This window comes from Macrobrachium nipponense, chromosome 21 (genome assembly GCF_015104395.2).
Source record: "Macrobrachium nipponense isolate FS-2020 chromosome 21, ASM1510439v2, whole genome shotgun sequence".
Classification (NCBI taxonomy): Eukaryota; Metazoa; Arthropoda; class Malacostraca; order Decapoda; family Palaemonidae; genus Macrobrachium; species Macrobrachium nipponense.
The window spans coordinates 29,804,474-29,824,959 of record NC_087212.1 but is presented as its reverse complement, the minus strand read 5'-3'; the positions used below and the strand labels follow the sequence as shown (position 1 = coordinate 29,824,959).

The following is a 20,486-nucleotide window of genomic DNA, read 5'->3' as shown; positions in this document are numbered from 1 at the left end:
CCTCTACGCCATCTCTCCAGCTTACAATCAAGCCTTCGAGAGTCAAGCTTCACAGAAGCATGACCGCTCGGGTGGTAAGGAGCAGAGGTAAGCGTTCCTTTCGTGGGAGAGGATCGGGAGGCCCCTTTAACAGGGGAAAGCACTTCAGAGGAGGCCGAGGCGGTTACCAGAACCAATGAAGAACTTCAGGTAGGAGGGAGGCTGTTTCACTTTCGCCACCGGTGGAACTTCAGCGAATGGGCTCAGAGCATAGTGTCCAAAAGGCCTGGGTTGGAGCTGGTTGACGAACCCACCTCCATCCAGACCTTTCCGTCACTTCCTTCCAAAGAATTGACAGAGTACAGCAGAGGACTCCTTCAGAAAGGAGCTATAGCGGAGTCAAGAGATTAAAACATTTCAAGTCGCTTGTTCAGCGTGCCAAAGAAAGGCTGGCTCACAAAAAAAGAAGGGTAATCTTAGACTTGTCCCGCTTAAACTTAGCCATCCGCTGCGACAAGTTCAAGATGCTCACGATCTCACAGGTGCGGACCTTACTTCCCCGTGGGGCCGTCACCACCTCTATCGATCTTACAGACGCCTACTATCATATTCCTATTGCAAGAACACTTCCGTCCGTATCTGGGTTTCAAGATAGGAGGGGACCAGGCATTCTCCTTCAAGGTAGTTCCCTTCGGACTCAACGTGCACCCAGGGTGTTCCACGAAACTAGCGGAAGCGGTAGTGCAACAACTCAGATCACAAGGGATTATGGTAGTTAAGCGTATCTCGACGATTGGTTGAATCTGGGCTTCAACAGTCGAGGAATGCAACAGAGCTTACACTGAAAAGTTGATTCAGTTCCTGAATATCTAGGCTTCAAGATAAAACAGGACCAAGTCAAGACTCACTCCAGAGTCAGACTTTCAGTGGCTGGGCATTCAATGGAATCTATCCTCCCATACTCTGTCGATTCCATCAACCAAAAGGAAAGAAATAGCGAAGTCAGTCAAGGCAAATTTCTAAGTCACAAACTGGCGCAAGGAGAGCTCAGGAGAGGATCCTGGGTTCTCTCCAGTTTGCATCAGTGACGAACGTCTTAATGAAAGCAAACTGAAAGACCTAACCAGAATCTGGCGCTCACGAGCAATGTCAGGGCCAGGGACAAACTATCCTCAGTCCCCTCTGATTCTAAAGAATCGTCTTCGGCCGTGGGCGAAAGTCAAGAATTTGTCAGTGTCAGTACCTCTTCAGTTCCCTCCACCGGGGATTACCATCCACACAGACGCGTCCTTAAGCGGTTGGGGAGGGTATTCACAGGTCCAAAAGGTTCAAGGAACTGGTCACCCTCAGTTCAGTCAGTTCCATATAAACGTACTGGAGGGCAATGGCAGTTGTTCTTGACTCTAAAAAGGTTGCGCCCACCAAAGTACTCCCACATAAAGCTAGTTCTGGACGAGCGCAGTGGTAGTACATTGTATAAACAGAGGAGGCTCCAAGTCACGTCATCTAAATCATGTGATGGTAGCCATCTTCTCCCTGGCAGACAAGTTCAGTTGGCATCTCTCCACTCACATAGCTGGAGTGAGAAACGTCATAGCAGAGCGTTATCCCGATCATTGCCCCTAGAGTCGGAATGGTCACTGGACAACAGTTCGTTCCAATGGATCCTTCAAAAGAGTCCCAGGGCTACAGGTGGATCTCTTCGCATATCTCAAGCGAATCACAACTTCCCTCTGTATGTAGCCCCCAACCTGGACCCTCTGGCCTATGCCACGGACGCCCTGGCTCTAGACTGGCAACAAGCTGGAAGAAGATTTATGTCTTTCCCCAGTGAATCTTCTTATTGAAAGTTTTAAAACAAACTCAGGACGTTCAAGGGTCAAGTGGCTCTAGTAGCCCCCAGACTGGCCGAAGAGCAATTGGTATCCCTAATTCTGGAGCTGGGTGCCTTCGTCCTCTTCGGATCCCCAATCCCAAGCTCTCCCAGTCAGTACAAACGAAGACTGTGTTCGCTTCCTCAGGGATTCTCAAAACCCTAACTTTATGGATTTCATGAAGTTTGCGGCAAAAAGAGATGCGAATATTGACCCTCAGAATATTCTCTTCTTGGAATCCGATAAAAGGGATTCAACTTTGAGACAGTACGATGCTGCTGTCAAAAAGTTAGCAATCTTCCTGAGAGAATCTGATATTAGAAATCATGACAGTTAATTCAGCTATATCCTTTTTCAGATCCTTATTTGAAAAAGGTTTAGCAGCTAGCACGATTACGACAAACAAGTCAGCCTATTGAAAAAGATATTTCAATTTGGGTTCAACATAGACTTGACGGATTCCTACTTCTCGTCTATTCCTAGGTGGCATGTGCTAGACTTAGACCTTCTGTAAGGCCTACGTCAGTTTCATGGTTCTTAAACGATGTTCTAAAACTGGCTTCAGAAACCGATAATGACACATGCTCGTTTATAATGCTCTTAAGGAAAACCCTGTTTTTATTAAGCTTAGCTTCAGGAGCAAGAATTTCAGAACTGTCGGCTTTATCCAGAGATCCGGATCATATTCAATTCCTTCCCACAGGGGAAGTACTACTTTCTCCGGAACGTAGCTTTTAGCAAAGAATGAGATCCTTTGATGAGGTGGGAACCTTGGAAGGTACTACCCCTTCCACAAGATGTATCTCTTTGCCCAGTTACAACCTTACGAGCCTTTCTGTCCAGGACCTCCTCATCCTCATCGGGTCCCCTCTTTAAGAGGGAAAAAGGTGGTACTTATCCATTAAAGGCATCAGGCAGCAAATCCTGTACTTTTATTAAGCAAGCCAATCCTGACTCTTTCCCGAAAGCACATGATGTTAGGGCAGTAGCCACCTCAATTAATTATTTCCAACACATGAAACTTCGATGAGTTGAAAAAGTATACCGGATGGAAATCGCCGACAGTGTTCAAAACGCCATTACCTTAAGTCCTTGGAAGCTCTGAAATTTCAGCAGTAGCAGCGGGAAACATAGTTTCCCCTGATTCTAGTTAATTTGTAGTAGAAGATTCAGTCCTTTCTACCTGCTTCACCCAACAGTTCGTCTATTCTACCGTGTTCATTTACATTCACCTGGTGTCTTAGCTGCTTTTATGATGATGTAGTGGGTTGCCCCTTAGTTTTTGCTAGGGACACTCACAGTTGATTATGGATGTTGATCTCATGGATGTTACCCCTTATTTTATGCTAGGGGATACATCTCATTTATAATGGCTACGGGTTTTGTATATTAAGTCATATGCATTCCTTATATATATCATTGTTGTTTAATTTGTTCATTTGACTACTCTAATTGCTATTATATTTTTGGATACAGCCTTTACACAGATACCATTTTGTTATATGTAAGCCATTACCTCTGTACATATGTAAATTACCTTATGATAAGAAACATGTTTAGAATTAAGGGTTAATTTAAGCATATTTCTATTTGTATCACTGTGTATTTGTATCTTTTTAGCAATTATAGTCTTTTTTTTTTTTTTTTTTATTTACTATATTTTTTATTTGAGACCTATTCTGATTTATTTTATTACTTTTGTTTACAATCTTGTGCTATTTTCTCTGGTACGATTTCGCGCAGCGACACGAGCTGAGCCCAGAAAAGGGATTTTGACGTAAGGAAAAATCTATTCTGGGCGATTGGCTCGTGTCGCCAGCGAAATCCCACCCTACCCATCCCTTCGCCCAAGATTGTCTGCTAACTTCAGGATGGCCACCAGAGGCGCAGCAGTCGGCAGCATGGGATGGAGTAGTAGTAGTACGAGCTGCTCACTCTGTGGGTCGGCTCCTCTATGGAGGGTTTTTGTTGTGGGAGATTTTCTATTGGTATTTGGGCTCGTGGTAGTGGTCTCACTCGCCTAGTGTTCATACCGACATCTTGGAGGGTGAGCGAGTGAGTTATACTGACCTTTTCTTATTTTATTTGATTCTCTGGTATGTGTTAGTACATTTACCCTAGAAATAATAGATTAAAGGATATTTTCGCTGGCGACACGAGCCAATCGCCCAGAAATAGATTTTTCCTTACGTCAAAATCCCTTTATTATTATCCTATTCTCCTACTAACTGATCCAGGATCGAGGAGAATCATTCAAGATTCCTATCCTAGGACATCAGGCCGTAATGTACGGTTCAGATACTTGAAAGAGCCTCTCACCAAATACTGAGAGCTCCTACGAGTCTTTCCAGTACCAAAACATTACAAGGTCTTCCTTGTTATATGTTTACATGGGAGTAGGATAATATACCATCCTGTTAATAACAATGAAAGAGGAGAAAGAGGAGCTGCATGGTTCAGGGACTAGCCGAAACGTGCAAATAAAAAAGGGTTGCCAAGGTCTTTCTAAAACCTGCACCCAGATTAACTTATGAGTCCGATATATTTTCTATCCCTTGTCTCATAAGGTGTTAGGAAAGCGAGAGACCTCTAAAGATATCAGTTCTCTTCACCATGTAAAGGTCTATAAAGCAGAACCCACTTATCCTGACACGTACTACGTTCGCCTGTGCGATATCTAGAATAATTGTCAGTAGAGGGTTGATCTGGCAAAAAGAGTTTCTCCCAAAACAACTCCTCTTGCCAGGAAAGAAGTCGCTCACGGCGACCACTATGTTACCTGACATGAGAAGTCTGTTCTTGTTAGAGACTTCCGCAATTTCAGTTAATCCTGACAAGGGCCACGGCCGCCTGTGCGAAAACTTGTGTCACTGTCAGGAAAAAACTGATCTTGTGTCAGTTCTCAAAGAGGAAACTCTTGGAAAGTCTATCTCCAAATACTGAGAAATTGGAGATCCTGATATCTTGCGCCTGCTGGCGCTTCGCGCCTGGCTGACGCCTCGCGCCTGGTGGCGCCTATCTGGTTAAAGCCTGGCGCTCGCGCCTGGCTGACGCCTCGCGCCTAGCTGGCGCTCGCGCCTGGTTGGCGCCTATCGCCTGGTTAAAGCCTGGCTGGAGCCTTTATGGCCTATTACTCGCAACCTTGGTCAGGAAATCTCGATATTAAAATAAGAAGAGGTGCTGTAAGAATCCTATAATTCTACAGTACTTCCATAGTTGGATGTTTCTTCTCAATTTTCCTCTAATACGAGTATATCGGAAGGGGAATTATTCTTTCCTCGGTTAATTCTTCCGTATCCCCCCCTTTTTTCCTGAACGAGAAGGACCACTCCAGTGCAAGGGACTGAGTAACTTCCAGCTCTATGTAGGAAAGCTAATTTGCTCTAAGGTATATCTATTAACTAATTATTTTCTAGTTAGAGCCAGGCGTCTGGCTGGCGCTTATGATTCCTTATGGCTGGTTTGAGGAAAAGGAAGCAGTCTACAGGAAGACTGTTCGTCTTCTTCTTGCTAAGAGATCTATGAAGAAGACTTCTCGCAGGTTCTCACAAACTCTTTGCAATAAATGTTAGACATACTTAAACAGTTATTATCGTCGATCGAGGTTCTCACGGACTCGCAAATTCTTGTATTACTTTTATTTAATAACTCGCTCAAACGAGAAATATTTTGGATGGTGCTCTAGGCTTATTGCACCAAGCTGGCGCAACCTGCGCCAGGCCGGCGCAACCCGCGCCAGGGTGGCGCATCTGCGCCAGGCTGGCGCCTCCTACTAATTATCTTTATGTTATGTGCCAGAACATCTGTGTCTTTATGGTACTCGACATCCTTTCACATGTTAATCAGTTCTTATTATGAAAAACTTTTATATACGTAGTATAATCCATTCAGGGAAACCATTTCCCACTAAAAGAATGTTTCCCATCCGACTCATACAACTTCTGCGCAATATCCGATTCTAAATACGGTTGTGTCCTTTTTTCGAAAGACTCAACCATACCGTAGTCTTGAAGTGAATCTCTATTACATCTCTCTTCTCACTAAGTATGTATTATAATAAGCCATGCTTTCGTAAGTATGAGTGCATTAAATAATATCATGTTCTGCTGCATTAGAATCCTTTAATCATGTTACCTACGGTAAACAGCATTGAAAGGTTGTAATATCCATCTTATTGAAAGATTCCTAACAAAAGGCACACTATATTATTTATGATAGCTTCAGTATTCCTCAATCCGAGGCTAAGACCACGATTGTAGGGAAGAGATACGGTTAGTTATCCCATTCCGCAGGAGAGAGAGCTGTAAACGACCTCTCACGACTGAGAACAAGATGGTACTGCGACTGCGTTGGTTGGTCTTCAAAGCAAAAGCAGTCTGGCCTTCCCTTTCCAGAGTTGCCAGTTACTCCATTAAATAAAGGAATCTTATAAATTATTATAGAACTTCAGGAAGTTTTTATATAAGCATAATTAAGCTAACGACTTCGACAAGTCTAGAAACTAAATAGGTGTCGTCTAAACAATTCTTTTAAACCTATTCCTTCCTAGGAAAGTCCCTAGAAGGGTTACTGGTAATTCATGGAAAACCTCTTCTAACACGAAGAAAAATGTGTTCTCCCCCTCCTACTCTCAATCCACCAATAAAGATATGCTTCTCCGATCACTTCTCGAAGACACGATAGCATCATATAACTCATACTCTAGCTTAATAGAATCCTCTATAATACTGTTACATTAAGGTAAACAGTATTAATTTAGGAAATTTTGTAAGGATTTCACTTGACCATTATAGCATAAATTTCGGTATGTGTCTATGCCTTGCCATACCGTAGTCCTAAGGCGATTTGTCCTAAGCATGGTAGGAGCTAGAAGCTTAAAAGTCATACATATATGCTTTATCACTCAACGAGATCCATATAATTCATTCGATTGACAAACAATCTAAATCGTTCTCATCATAATAGATTTATATCTAAAATTGCACCGATGGGGAAATCTTATGTTGAAACTAACAATTTCATACCCCCATTGGATAGCGCTCTCGTCTAGTTGCGAAAAAAAAAATGTTCGAACAATGGACTGTATCACAAAATGTTTTTATCGAATGATCTCTAATATTAGAAGGCGCTAATCGTCGCCTGATTCCGAAAGGTGGATGCGAATTAATTGTCATTCTAATTTTTGAATAATTCTACCAGAAGGCATTATACGAGGATCTTTGCCAATTTCATTCATTTCAAGTTCTTCTATCCATCGAGGAATCGTACGCATAAAAAAGGGAGAAACACTGTTTTAGGATGCCTTTCCAATGGCTATCCCTGGCAGTCTGGGACGCTCTACAGAACCTGCCGAGGGGACGCCTGACCGGTGGGGATTCTCTGAAACCTCCTTACGGTTTTCGACATTCCTTCTCCTCTGGGCTTGTGAGCTTGGAAGAGGTCTAGACCTGAGAGCGAGACAGAGCCGATCAGACGCACCCTCCATTGTAATGGGGGAACACTATATTCACTTCTTACGTTCCAAGAGTTCGCATTCGAACTATATCCAAAGTCTACAATTTGCAAATATGATATTGTAGATTCTGCGGAGTAGAAGGTGATGAGGATGCACAACTACTAGTACTGTACTACTATAATTGCTCGTTAACACAAGAGCTAATAAAGCTTCTAAAGGATAGTTACTTTTCTGACTTCCCCAACTAGGAAGAAAGATATACATTTCCTCAATCAAACTCTAACACTTATTTGTATTAATGAATAAATATAAGTAATTCCCTTTCATGAAAGTATACGTAATTCACTTTCGTGAAGTGGACGATGTCTAACCGAAAACTTCGGTAGTTACACGTCACTAATCTTCTAAATTTTCGAAGTTAATTTTATCAAAAAAAATTCTAAAAGTTAACAAAAGCGTATGCCGAACCAAAGATCCATTACTTCCCTGTAAAAGTTAGCCCAGACGATCGATGGAGATGAAACACGAAAAATCCATCAGGAGGAACTGCAAACGTTGTTTACATTCCAAGCGACAGAAAAAATATGAATTAGAAAACGGGTATGGTTCCTATTCCCGCCACCCAGCGGCGGGGGGGTAGATCACCTGACCTACCTGCCGCGTGTGCCGCGAAATTCGAATTTCTGTTGGACGACGGAGTAAAAGCTATGTATATATCTGACAGGTAAGTTGAATGTATAAAATTCGACATTCGAGTCAACTTTAACTCGTCAGATATGGTCGAAAACTGCAAATTGTAAGCTAATACTCTTACAGTATAGTAATTATTCAAATCATTTGTCTTCATTTTGAAAGAATTGGAAGGGGGGGTCCTAGGACAATATTTAAATTTATGGTGAATTTTTGAAAAAATATTTGTTTACGTCCGCGCGTTACGAATTCATGCATTATTTTGTGATAATATTTTCTCTGTGTTGCTTTTATTGTTTTACAATGTGTTATATACCAAAATGATTGCAATTTAGTGTACATTACAACGAAAAAAAAAGTAACTTGTTACCTTTACCCGTTTTGCGCACAGCGCGATTTGAATACAATTATATATGACTTCTCGTTTTTGTGCTCTACATATATCGCATTATTTATATGCATGAATTAATGAATAATTTTTATCATTTCTGATGGTTGCATACTACTTCAGCCAATGACAAAAAAACAAAAGGAGCCAAAAATGAACTCTTAATCTTGAAAACTAAGCGCGCTGTGATTATTGAAAAAAATATTTTTTCATGCTTCCGCTTCCGCGCTCACTCTGAAAACACTTCCGGCACCACGGGAGACAATTTTTTTTTTTTTTTACCGCTTCGCATAAGAGGGTTAATCGCTAAATTGCACTCTTTTTAACTCGATATTTTCGGAAGAGCAGGCAGGCGGCGGCTTACAAGAACGAACATGAAAAAACATGATATTGTAATGATACAATTAAGTTTGTTCATACTTACCTGGCAGATATATATATATAGCTGTTTTTTTCCGAATCCGACAGAAATTTAAAAAACACTTACGACACACGCAGTGGGAGTCAGTGGTTAGTACCCATTCCCGCCGCTGGGAGGCGGGTATCAGGAATCATTCCCATTTTCTATTCATAATTTTTATTTCCACTGTCTCCTGAGGGGAGGTGGGTGGGTACTTGATTATATATATCTGCCAGGTAAGTATGAACAAACTTAACTTGTATCATTACAATATCATTTTTGTTCATGAAACTTACCTGTCAGATATATATATAGCTGAATCCCACCTTTGGTGGTGGGAGTAGACAGAATAGAAGATTTTAGGAAACATATATATGCAGATAATTGATATCTTGATCCTTACCTGTTAGCATAGCTGACTTCGTGGTTACTGCCGCGTAAGTCTGCTTGTGCTACTAGAGTTGCCAGCGAGGTAGTAGACCTATATAGCTGGTGCACTCCGGATGATCTGTCAACAGGGGCGAGACCACGACGTGACTAGACCATATTGACCCATACCATGAGGGCTAAGAAAGTAAAATAAAATATATATAAAAATAAAAATATATATCGCCACCTGACCCACCTAGCCAAAGTTAAGGTGTGTTAACTAAGGCTTAAGAGTTAAGAAGTCACCGTTGTCGGCGACTCAACTACTAAATTAAGAGCTCTTCCTAACCATTTTCTACAGGATAGGATGAGTGGTAACTTCTTGCCCCCAAGATTGTGTCTGCACACGTATGGCCTAGCGAGCAGCAGATCTCATATGCCATCTTCACATCTCGCAGGGTGGAGGTGTGAATTGAAACACAGAGTTGCTTCGCTAAAAAACATGGTACTCAGGATGTGCTGAGTGCCATGCTCTGTTGAAATGCTTCGAGGCCGCGCCCTCACCTCGTGAGCATTCAAATCAAAAGATTTCAAATCTTTGTGCAAACACAAACGAGCTTTTTTGAAAGACCTCCTTAACAATAAAGCCAGGTGTTCTTCGATATGGGCAAGTCTGGTCTTTTCGGAACACTGCAGATTGTCCGTCGACGACTTCGACTTTCTTTGAGTTTTATGTAGATAAAACTTGAGAGACCCAAACAGGGCACAGGACTCTCTCTGGCTCCTGCCCACTAACTTGTGCCATCCTTGCTTCCAAGTCCTGGCCCAAGGACAAAACGGGTTTCCATTCTTAGGCCATAAACGAAAAAGCTTAGAGAGCACACCGCCTTGTGTTCTCTAAAGCAAACTTGTGACGATGGCTTAAAATCTCACTGACCCTCTTTGTCGTATCTAGGGTGGTTAGAAAAATGCTTTCCTGATCACATGCAAGAAGTTAACAGGTAGGAGATGTTCGAATGCTTTAACATCAAGAACTTCAGACTATGTCTAAGTTCCATCTTGAAAGCTTCGATCTGGACATGCACAGTCAGTCCGTCTGTACTAACGTCAGGTGACCGACCAGTTGACCAGTCAGACGAATCAAGGACAGCAAGGCTGTACCCTGAAGACCATAAGGCACTATTCTTCGCTGAAGGATGAGTGTCTGGACTGCCTGGGCGATTCAAGCTAAGCAAACCTTGGGGGGTGGATCAACGCAACCCAACGTCGTTAGCGAATCAACTCCTGAGCCACTCCTGACTCGAGCTTCTGGTGCCAGGAGAAAGGAGCGAGGAGCAAAAAGGCGATTCAGTCCCGAAGGACGAATGCCTGACAGTCCAACCTGGTCTCATGTTAAACGATCATCGGGGGTGTATAAACGCAACCGACTTCGTCAACAAGAAACTCAGGGCTACTATATGTCTCCTGATCTCGCACGAGTGTCTGACTACCGAGAAAACAGGTGAGACAAAAAGTAGATGGTGAGCGAGTTTCGAGATTTCACAGAACTCAAAGATCGTGAAGGCTTTGTTGTTTGACAGAAGCAAATCTCTGAGCCCAAAGGCCGTCAACAACATTTGCGTATTCTTTAATAGTTGTGACTGCCAGCTTATCCCATTCTTCAAACGGAAAGGGAAGACTGCAATCTTATGCTGTCAACATCTCGATAGTCTGAACGTAGTCAGACTCAGAGCGAGAGGTTATAGGTACCTTTCGTGTTAAAGAGACCGACTCTCTCGGAAAAGGTCATTGGAAGGACGTGACCTCTGTGAATCTAGGGTCTTGAAGGCCAACATGGGGCGATTAGCGTCATTGTCGCTCCCTGTGAATGCTATAAATTTCATCTTATTACATTTCCTAAGCGATTGAAAAAGGGAAAAGAGACTATACATCCATCCCCGTTCAATATCATAGGATGGCGTTTAATGTTACCTGCTCCCGATCGAGAATAAGGGAGCAGAGAAGAAGAAGCCTCTTCGTCCTCAACCTAGCGAAGAGATGAATGAAAAAGGACGTCCCTAAGTCTCCACAACTCTCAACATACTTCTAAAGAAAGATTCCACTCGGAAGTCAGTAGTTGCTGCCTTCGATCGAGACGATTCGAACGGACTTTTGCAATCCTGTAACGAACCTCTAGAGGATCGTTCCATTCTACGCCTGTTGTTATAATAGGCTCTTTCTCGTAAACCCGAACCGGGACCGAGAGAAGATACTTCCTAAGATATGAGAGAGCTGTGGAAGATCAGAGTGATATGGACCATGGTTCCAAAAACTCGTTTCGAGGACTGGAGGGACGACTGAATTGCTTCCACTTCTTTCAGATTATGATCCAGGACATCTGAAACCCTCTCCAGATTGTCCGCACCTTCTTTCTATCACCTCAAGAGATACTTAACGCACCGAGAGATTTTGTTCAGAATTATTCCTAGATCTTTATAAATATTTCAGTTTCCCGGTAGGAAAAAACTGTAGAGGTCTGAATTGCAGTCTATTCAGGGAAACAAACTCTTTAGGAAGGAAATGGTCCTCAGCAAGCTCATCCATTCCCTCACACAGTATGTTTACTTCCCTAATAAGGCTGCGCTTTGCCTAAGCAAGAGAGCATATAATAGTGCAATGTTGTGGTAGACTCGTTAGTCCTATACCGTGCGGTAACGGAGCACCGAAAGGAGTAAGATATCTCTGTAGAACATATTAAGGTCAAACGAATGGCAATGTTTATTCATTCATGTAAGAAATCCCCTCCAATCTTAGGCTAAAGTCCCCGTGATTTGTAGGGCAGAGATACAGTTCGTCAGTCAATCCCGCAGGAGAGAAAGAGAGACGTAAACTGCCAGCACAGAGATACGGTTGTTAGTCAGTCAATCCCGCAGGAGAGAGAGACTTAACCTACCGCGCATGACAGCGAACGAGTTGGTACTGGCTCGTTTGGACTGGAGGAGAAGACAGTGACAGCAGCAGCTTACGATCGTCCGTCATAGTCGTCTCTTAACTTTATGCCTGGGTTGCCAGCTACCCTATTCTATGAAGAAAAAGGTCCGTTATTTTTAGCATAAAGAGGACTCTCAAGCTGGTATATTTAAGCGAAACAGAAAACGCTAAAAATATAGATGCGTTTGTGTCGTCAGAAACACTACCATACAACGGTAAAAGATAAATTGGAAACTCCTGGAAGGCTGCAGGGAGTAACGATTAAATGTCCTTAAAATGGACATAGACCTCTCGGTTGCCATCCGAAGAGGATAACTACAGCAAGCGTATATGACTTGAACCAACCAGAAATAAAATAACGCAAGGCAAAATATGAAATTATATCACAATAAAGTTTGTTCATACTTACCTGGCAGACATATATAATAGCTGAATTCGGGAAATACAGCTACATACATATCTGACAGGCAAGTTTCATGAACAAAACTTAGGAGAATCGAAGCAGTCAGCTCAAGCTTCTTATGTTATTGGACATAAGGGTTCATTGACGTAGTCTACAAGTCTATTTTTCTTGTACGAGTTCTGCGAATGACGAATGAGAGCTCTTCCGAATCTTGTCAATAAGAGCTTATTCGCTTACGCAATATCAAGTTAATGAGATGTTTGTCAATGAGAACTAACCCATTTACAGGACAAAGAGATATTTTGTCATGAGGGGATACCCACTTACTTGACAAAACGATAGTATATTGTCATGGGGGAAAGTCACTGAATTGACAAAACGTAATCCAGGAAGTCGAGCATTTTATTTTCTGATTCCCGTCTCAAACGAGGAAGGGGCAAGAATCCTGTTAAGAGACTGGGCTTACGTTCAGGTAGAACGACGATGTTCAAATTCGGCAGCGTAGTCCCGACTAGGAACTAACAAAATCTATCATCTGAAAAGCCCTTTCAGATGGGCTAAAAAGCTAAAATTATCCTGGGAAGAGGAAGAAACTCTCCAACCAGCTTCCTCTCCCGTATCACAACTAATGCCTGCTAAAGCTTAAAATTTATGGCAGTATGGCAAAGGCAGTCCTGTCTTGCGCTTTCCTGAAGAGCGTACTTTTGATGAGTGCCTTTGCAAGAATCCTACTGAACGTTGCCGAGAGTCCTGACGTGCAGGACATCGAGCCTTTATAACCCGTAACTGCCTTATCGCAAAGTCTTGACTGCGGTAGTGGCAACTTAAATTTATTGGCAGAATGGCAAAGCTTGCGGTAGAGCAAACGAGAACTTCCCTTGAGCTTTCTTAACTCCATCCACCTATGCGAAAAGCAATATTAATTGACAGAGACCTCTTGAATTCACGAAACCCGATGTCTTGCTGGGTTTCGAAGAAGAAGTTGTCTGTTCACTTTAAGCTTACTCCGAAGCACTGCCTACTTCAACATTCTTTGCAGGTGAGGTAGAAGGTATCATCGAAGGTAGAGGTAAAAATTCTTTAAGCCCAAATCTGAAACAAGAGCTTGAAGAGTTCAACAGAAACGTTCAGCCAGCGACACACCTGGCGTGCGCTGGTGCACGCTCGGCGTCCACTGGAGCGCGCTCGGCGTCCACTGGAGCGCGCTCGGCGTCCAACTGGAGCGCGCTCGCGTCCACTGGAGCGCGCTCGGCGTCCACTGGAGCGCAACGCTCGGCGTCCACTGGCGCGCGCTTGGCTGCACCCCGCGCGCCCCTGGCTTGGGCGTCCGCTCTCAAAAGCTTACTGCTACTATGACTTCTTTTACGTATTTCTCGGTGGAAAGGACGGAACACGAGTTCAGGCGACGTTTCGCCTTCTTACTTCTTACTGAAACGCATAACGAGAGAGAGAGAGAGAGGAGGACGTGAAGCGTCCTCTTCTATAAAGCTTCTATTTAGAGGGCGCGAGTCCATCCGAAAGCTCCAACCCCTGCGCGGGGAGGACGCTTCGAGGACGAGAAGCAATCCTTCAGGATTCTGCACGTGCACGCACTTAGGCAGTCTGGGGATTTTCATCAGAAACTGCCGAAGGCACGCCAGATCGGTGGGGTTCCTCGTACCCTCCTTCGGCTTTCGACATGCTCTCTCCCTGGTTCTGGGAGTCAAGCAGAGGTCCCGGCCTAGAGGGCGAAACGAGGCCGATCTGACGCACCCTCCACTACACAAGGGGTATCACTGCACTTCTGCACTTCACTTTTACTCTCTAAAGCAAGCACTTTCGATTCTAAGTTACGAATCGAAGGAGTATCAGAGAAAGGCAAATTTCTCTACAGACACTGCTTAGGGCCCGAAGGCAACCACTTGCAGGGTTAGAGTAACAATTACAGAAGTAGCACTTCACAGCAATGAAGGAGAGCGAGCATCTCTCGTAGACATATACATAGCCCGTAGGCATACTACAGGGTTGTTATGCAAAATAAAGTCTACAGGGAAGTTAGAGGTTCACTACCCTGACTTTTGTTGCTGGATTAATTCGTACATACGAATCATACTCTTCCTTACGGAATTAGACCTTGTTTACTGATTAATTGCGTACATACGAACATAAGTTTCCTTACGGAAATTAGACATGTTACTGATTAATTGTAAATACGAATCATACGTCTTCCTTACGGAATGACAAAGTCTCACACTCCTTACATGACAAATCTCAACAAAGAAGCAAGACCCATACCCCTCGTACATACCAATTGCGAATCTACCGAAGCTTTCGGTAGCCACACCCTATCTTTGCAGACAACCCCGTCTGAAACTAGCCTAACTAGATTCAGATATTTTATGCAAAAATTAATCAAATTCAAATCAATTTAAGATAGCGTATGCCTAGCCACAAATCCAAGTAAATAAATCAAAAGACAATTAGGATACTTAGCGGCAATGAAGTTTCCAAAATCCTAAGACGGAGGTACTGAAAACAGGTGTTTTCAGCACCGGCGACAGAAAAATTATGAATAGAAAATGGGAATGATTCCTGATACCCGCCTCCCAGCGGCGGGAATGGGTACTAACCACCTGACTCCCACTGCGTGTGTCCGTAAGTGTTTAAATTTCTGTCGGGATTCGGAAAAATACAGCTATATATATATCTGACAGGTAAGTTTCATGAACAAAATTGTATTTATAACGTGAAGGGCAGTTTCAAAAGCTGCCTTAGTATCATATTTCTAGGCAGAAATAAAAATACCCTAAACGTAATACATTTTCATACACATTTTAAACATAAAAGCATGAACATTTATAAATAGACACATCCATAGCTAAATTTGCACTTATGTAACTCGATAATTTTGGCATAGAACAGCGTCAGAGGCATACATTTTATCCTAATACGTACCTATGTAATAACTCTCCATAAAATTTGTTAATATCATTTGCATAACCTTTATGGTCTGAACGGCACTTCTACAAATGTATGAACTCATTAGACATAACGGCACTAGCGGCACTGTTAATAGAAAATTGTGCCGTAAAAATACCTTAAAAAGTCTTATTTTTTTAATGAACATCTTTGACGACAGCCGTAAAACCGATTCGCCGCTAAGCGACTGCGCCGTTAACCATGGGCCACCTGTACTCTTGTACCTTGAAGAAGCGAAAATGGAAGCATGTCTCCGTGTAGGCCGGAGCTGTGAGGTGACATCATGGCGGGCACCATGTTTATGATGTCACTGAGCATCTTAAATGCAAAGCCAGCACTTGACAAGAAGTGCAAGGCTATTGTTATTCTTGTAGGCATAGCAATCTGACTCAATAGGCTGCGGTGTTGCACTATCTGATTCTCTACAGATGTTGACGCATTCGACCGCCATTCAGTGCATATCAAGATAGAAGGGACATCCATCGCGTAGGACCCTGGATGGCAGCGCAACGTCATATAGCAAACCAACTGTCCTTCTTGGGTTGGTACTCCTGATAGGCCTAACGCCAATCGCACACCTCCATCACCTCTGCCGATGCATCCGGAACAAAAACAAGATGGTGATACACACCTCTCCCCGCAGGGAAAGGAGCACAATTATTCATAATTACTTCCCAAAGCACATCCTGATACATCCAAGCTTTGGATTTACAGGCAAGCCATATGATATATGTGAAAATCCAAAGTACAGGCAACGAATTAACTGTATCTGAAGAGTTTCTGCACCTACGACTTACTACACGATGAGTACCCAACGTCAAACGTGTTAAAGAAAATATCCAGACATTTATCTGCTTCTTGTGATATCAAGGAAGTCTCTAAGCATGAGAAGGCTTCATGTTCACAATAGTGCCCGGGAATTCCAAACAACAGATTCAAAACAACGGGGCAAACCAAAGCAGCTTTAAAAAGACCGAAGCAAATCATATCCTATCTTAAAGGCAATAAGAAAATAACTAACAGGGTCACAAGTTGAAGAGGTATGTAGGTGGCTCCACTGTCTGTGACCAAGCACAGATGCCAATAGTCCCTTGCGTACACAATTATTCTAAACTACCGGTTTTCAGCAGGCGCCAAGTATTTATCCTAATGTTAAGACCGAAGGTTTGTTTCGTATATGAACAAATGTAAATTGGCTACACCTGATTTAGAGTAGTACACTCTTGGTTAGCTACATTCCTAGCTACAGCTCTAGCAGTCACTTTCCTTTTTCTGTCTCTTTCTAGCTTGTCTGAATAAGTTTTTAGTCTTCCACTTTCCCTAATCCCAGTCAGTGCATTCAAAGCAAGTCAAGTTAATCGAACAAGTCTGCCCCTTACAATTGCTACAGATTGAGTGGGAATCATATGATGCTTTCATCAACCTAGTTTTGCAGCCTATAAGGTTTTCATGAGGGGGGGGAGGGTTCTAAGTATTTGCGGATTCTAGTTATTCGCAGGAGTCTAGTATGCATCCCCGAGAATATGGGGGTTCATTGTAAACCATTCTCTATTTAACCGAAAGGTGATAGCTTCCAAGAAAAGCAAAAATTAGTAGTAGTATTGGTTCTCTTTAATTACCCTTTATTTGGTACAACCAAAATCATAAGCAACTGACAATTCAGAATACTTTTTTCAACTGAAGGGTACTGTAGAGGGAATTTTTTAAGTGCAATGTTAAGTGTTGCTTAAAAGATATCGAGAAATCAATTTAAATAAGATCAAATTCTTACCTTTTATAAACAATTTTGAGATCTTTCCATTCTAAAAATGAGGACATTTTTGGCTTTCGTGCCAAGATGGTTGATATCAACTCCCTTGTAATTTTTTTCTTAACTTTATCTGGATGGGCTTCATACCACTTCTGTAGTCGCAGTTTGCCCTGACGGCTGAATAATAACATAAACTGCATCTGTAAACAAAACAACAATTACTGCAACATGTAAAATGTGCAACATCCAAACAATAATGACAACGTACACAGAAACAGAACATGACATTAACCCTCTTTTAGACTGGCCGTAAATAAAAGGGTTTAAGGTACACGACTTTTCCCCCAGGCTGAAAAGAACACAAGCATGGAAAAGTTTTTTGGTAAAATTTGGTATGTCCGAACTATAACCGATATACACTTTTGGTTAGTGTTATTATGTCAGCAAATGATTGAGTTATTTCCTAAAGCAATCAGAACATCTTTACAAGGCTTAGAAATAATAAAAACTATGTGGCGAACGTGACATTTTTAAGAAAAATTGTAGACATTTTTTGGAAATAATCATGAAAAATATAATAATTAGGTTTGGGAGTTTGCTTTACACCTAAAGTGTGTAGAAATGTGTGATCTTTTACGTGGAAGCAATAATTTTGCTATAAATGTTTGCTAATGAGCTGTAATTGATTAAAAAATGCTAATTTTTTAAGAGTGCAATTTGCAGATTTTTCAACCTAACCTACTTATGTTGATGCTTTGTGTCGTAGCTAAGTAAGCTAGCGGTGTCAGGTTTGTGTTTTCTTTGAGATTCATCATCTGTTGACCCAAAGGAGTCAACTACGTTTTGCTATGATCGACACCTTTTTTTTTTTTTTTCATGAATTTTTCCCGAAAATAACTTACATACGACGCGCCCGGCGTGTCATCTGTGCACTTACGGAAAAATATTTATTGACGTGCTATGCGTCATCAGATCACATGAGGGTTAATAATGTTGTCTACCAAGAAATATCATTCATATGCACAGTATACTGCATTAAGCATATTGCATGTGTGGTTTTCTCAGATGTTGATTAACTATGAAAATGAGGGAAAGAACTTCTGTATAGTCTTACAACAGTGTTTAGTTTTGCTTAACATTAGTCAATGCCTGGTAATACACAATGGGTTAATAGTCAAGTTCTCTAACTGACCATAAATGATACAGAAAAGTCTACTTTTTTTACGAGTCCATAAATGAAGCTACATATTAAGTGATTTGCCAATTTATCTCCTCAGGTCTTTGATTACAGTTTTTGAGTTTGACTTCAATTCTACTATGACAATTGCAGAAACTGTTGCCTTTAAGAATCTGCAAAGCACAGTACTTTATCTTTTGCACCCTGCTGACTACTCTATATACAGAATGCTGTGCACACTAAACTGGCAGCACTACTACAAGAGTTCTAAAGATCCTGTGTAAATCTTTTAGACAAGCTTAAAACAAATGTTACCTGGCATCCCTCCAAACCACCGAATTTCTCTCTGACCTACTATTGGTGCTTTGAATAATTTCCAGATCACTGAACTTAACTCTATGTAGTATTTTGACCTATCATGAGAAGGAATATGTTACAAAATCATAGCAAATTAAATCCTAGAACAAAAACTGATTCTTCCTCTAAACTACAGCACTATGTCCATGAATATTTTAAGAACAATATGGATTCTTACTTTTTTTTTTACTCTATTCATTGTGTTAAAGTGTTTCAAAAGGTTTCACAAATTTTTTCAAGTAGTTATTCTACTACCAAATTTTTTCAAGCAGTTGTTCTACAATTTTCAAGATAAAATTTTTAAGCTGTATGGTTGTACTGAGTTAATTCCAAATAAAAAATTTATTTCCTGTCTGTTGAAGAACAACTGCCTCATTGATGAATAAAATTTTCTATAAAACATCTACAAAATATTTTTGGCCAATGGAGCAGTAGTATGGCATTGGTTATGAATGATAAGAACAACACCCTCAACAACAGAGACCTGGGAGTTTCTCTGAGGAAAAGATATTTCAAAACAAAATAAAGTATAAATCATAATTACCATTATGAAAGCAGCAGCCTAAGCTCTGGGCAACCTGCAATAAAAGAAAATATCCATACTATGTGTTTACTCTGGACAATGATAAAAGCATTAGTACTATAGAACTAAATCTAATGATATCAATGAAATTTATATTAAAACACACAGTTGTACAAAAATCACAATTTTTGAAAGTAAATTGTATTTTTCCTAACTATACAAACCTGAGGTCCTTTGCATAAGGATTAACTTTCAGCGAAGGCTGGAATCCGGTCGTAAGAAAATAACAAGCAGGTACTAGTTAGGCAGTAACAGCTTGTCTGATAGTCAAGTCCAATAGTCGAGTCCCGCCCGACTGGATGTAAACATTCCACTTTGCTTTAGGCCCAGGAACAGACTGAGGGGTGGCATGAGGTGGGCCTATATGTAAAGGACCTCAGATTTGCATAGTTAGGAAAAATAATTTACTTCCAAAAATTGTGATTTGTTCTTACCTGTTATACAAACCATCGGTCCTTTACGTAAGGATGACTCACTAATTGGTGGGAGGAATCTGAGTCTTGTGAACAGACTGGTGTTTGATCAACCAAGGTTCCCTCCCTGGTTGTAAGACCAAGGGGGGGGGGGGGGGGGGGGGGGGGACCCTAGCCTCTGCCTGATTGATCAGAGTGTGAGAACTGCAAGACCAATGGTCAGACCTCTGGACCTATTCGTAAGAGGGAGGCAAGCTTGGCCTCTTATGAATAGCAAACAAGAACTTATAGTCAGAAGCAAGAAGACAAATATACATTGTCAACTTTGTCTCATGCTAGTGTCCACTTCCCCCCTTGTTAGGGAAGGGACGGATATACGGTTCTATACCATAACGAAAGGGCAAGAATGGAGCTTGTCATATAGCTTACCTACATCGACCGCCCTTTCCTGCATGTGATGACCGCCACTCTCTGCCTATAGGAGGAGAGCAGAATGAAGAGGGAAGAGAAGTCAGTCCCATTCTCATTCCAACCTGTTCCTGTGGTCACACAAGGCGGATGCAAAATTGTCCAAATAAAGGAGCTGAACAAGCTGTACAACCTGTTGAGCAACCACAATCGGTCCTAAGGAAAAGTCTCCAAGGACCCATGGGCTATATCCCAAAGGTAGGAGGAGGTGGACAGTGTCTGGTTGGACCATCTCCCTGCCTTCCATACCTG

At 41.9% G+C, this 20,486-nt stretch overlaps 1 protein-coding gene across 5 annotated transcripts in view; it reads right to left on the bottom strand.

The window, feature by feature from the left end:
* The window catches only part of LOC135197888 (AP-1 complex subunit sigma-2-like), a 155,653-nt gene extending 136,206 nt beyond the window's left edge, over positions 1-19,447 (bottom strand). For all 5 annotated transcript variants that reach the window (XR_010310676.1, XM_064225099.1, XM_064225097.1 and 2 more), the window contains exons 1-2: positions 19,315-19,447; positions 17,258-17,436 (exon numbers count right to left, since the gene is read on the bottom strand). Coding sequence is in view for 4 of the 5 variants with exons in the window: in XM_064225099.1 (XP_064081169.1) it covers positions 17,258-17,436; positions 19,315-19,317 (182 nt within the window). In the remaining variant the exon portion in view is untranslated. The remainder of the gene's footprint in view (positions 1-17,257; positions 17,437-19,314) is intronic.
* Between the last annotated feature and the right edge of the window lie 1,039 nt (positions 19,448-20,486).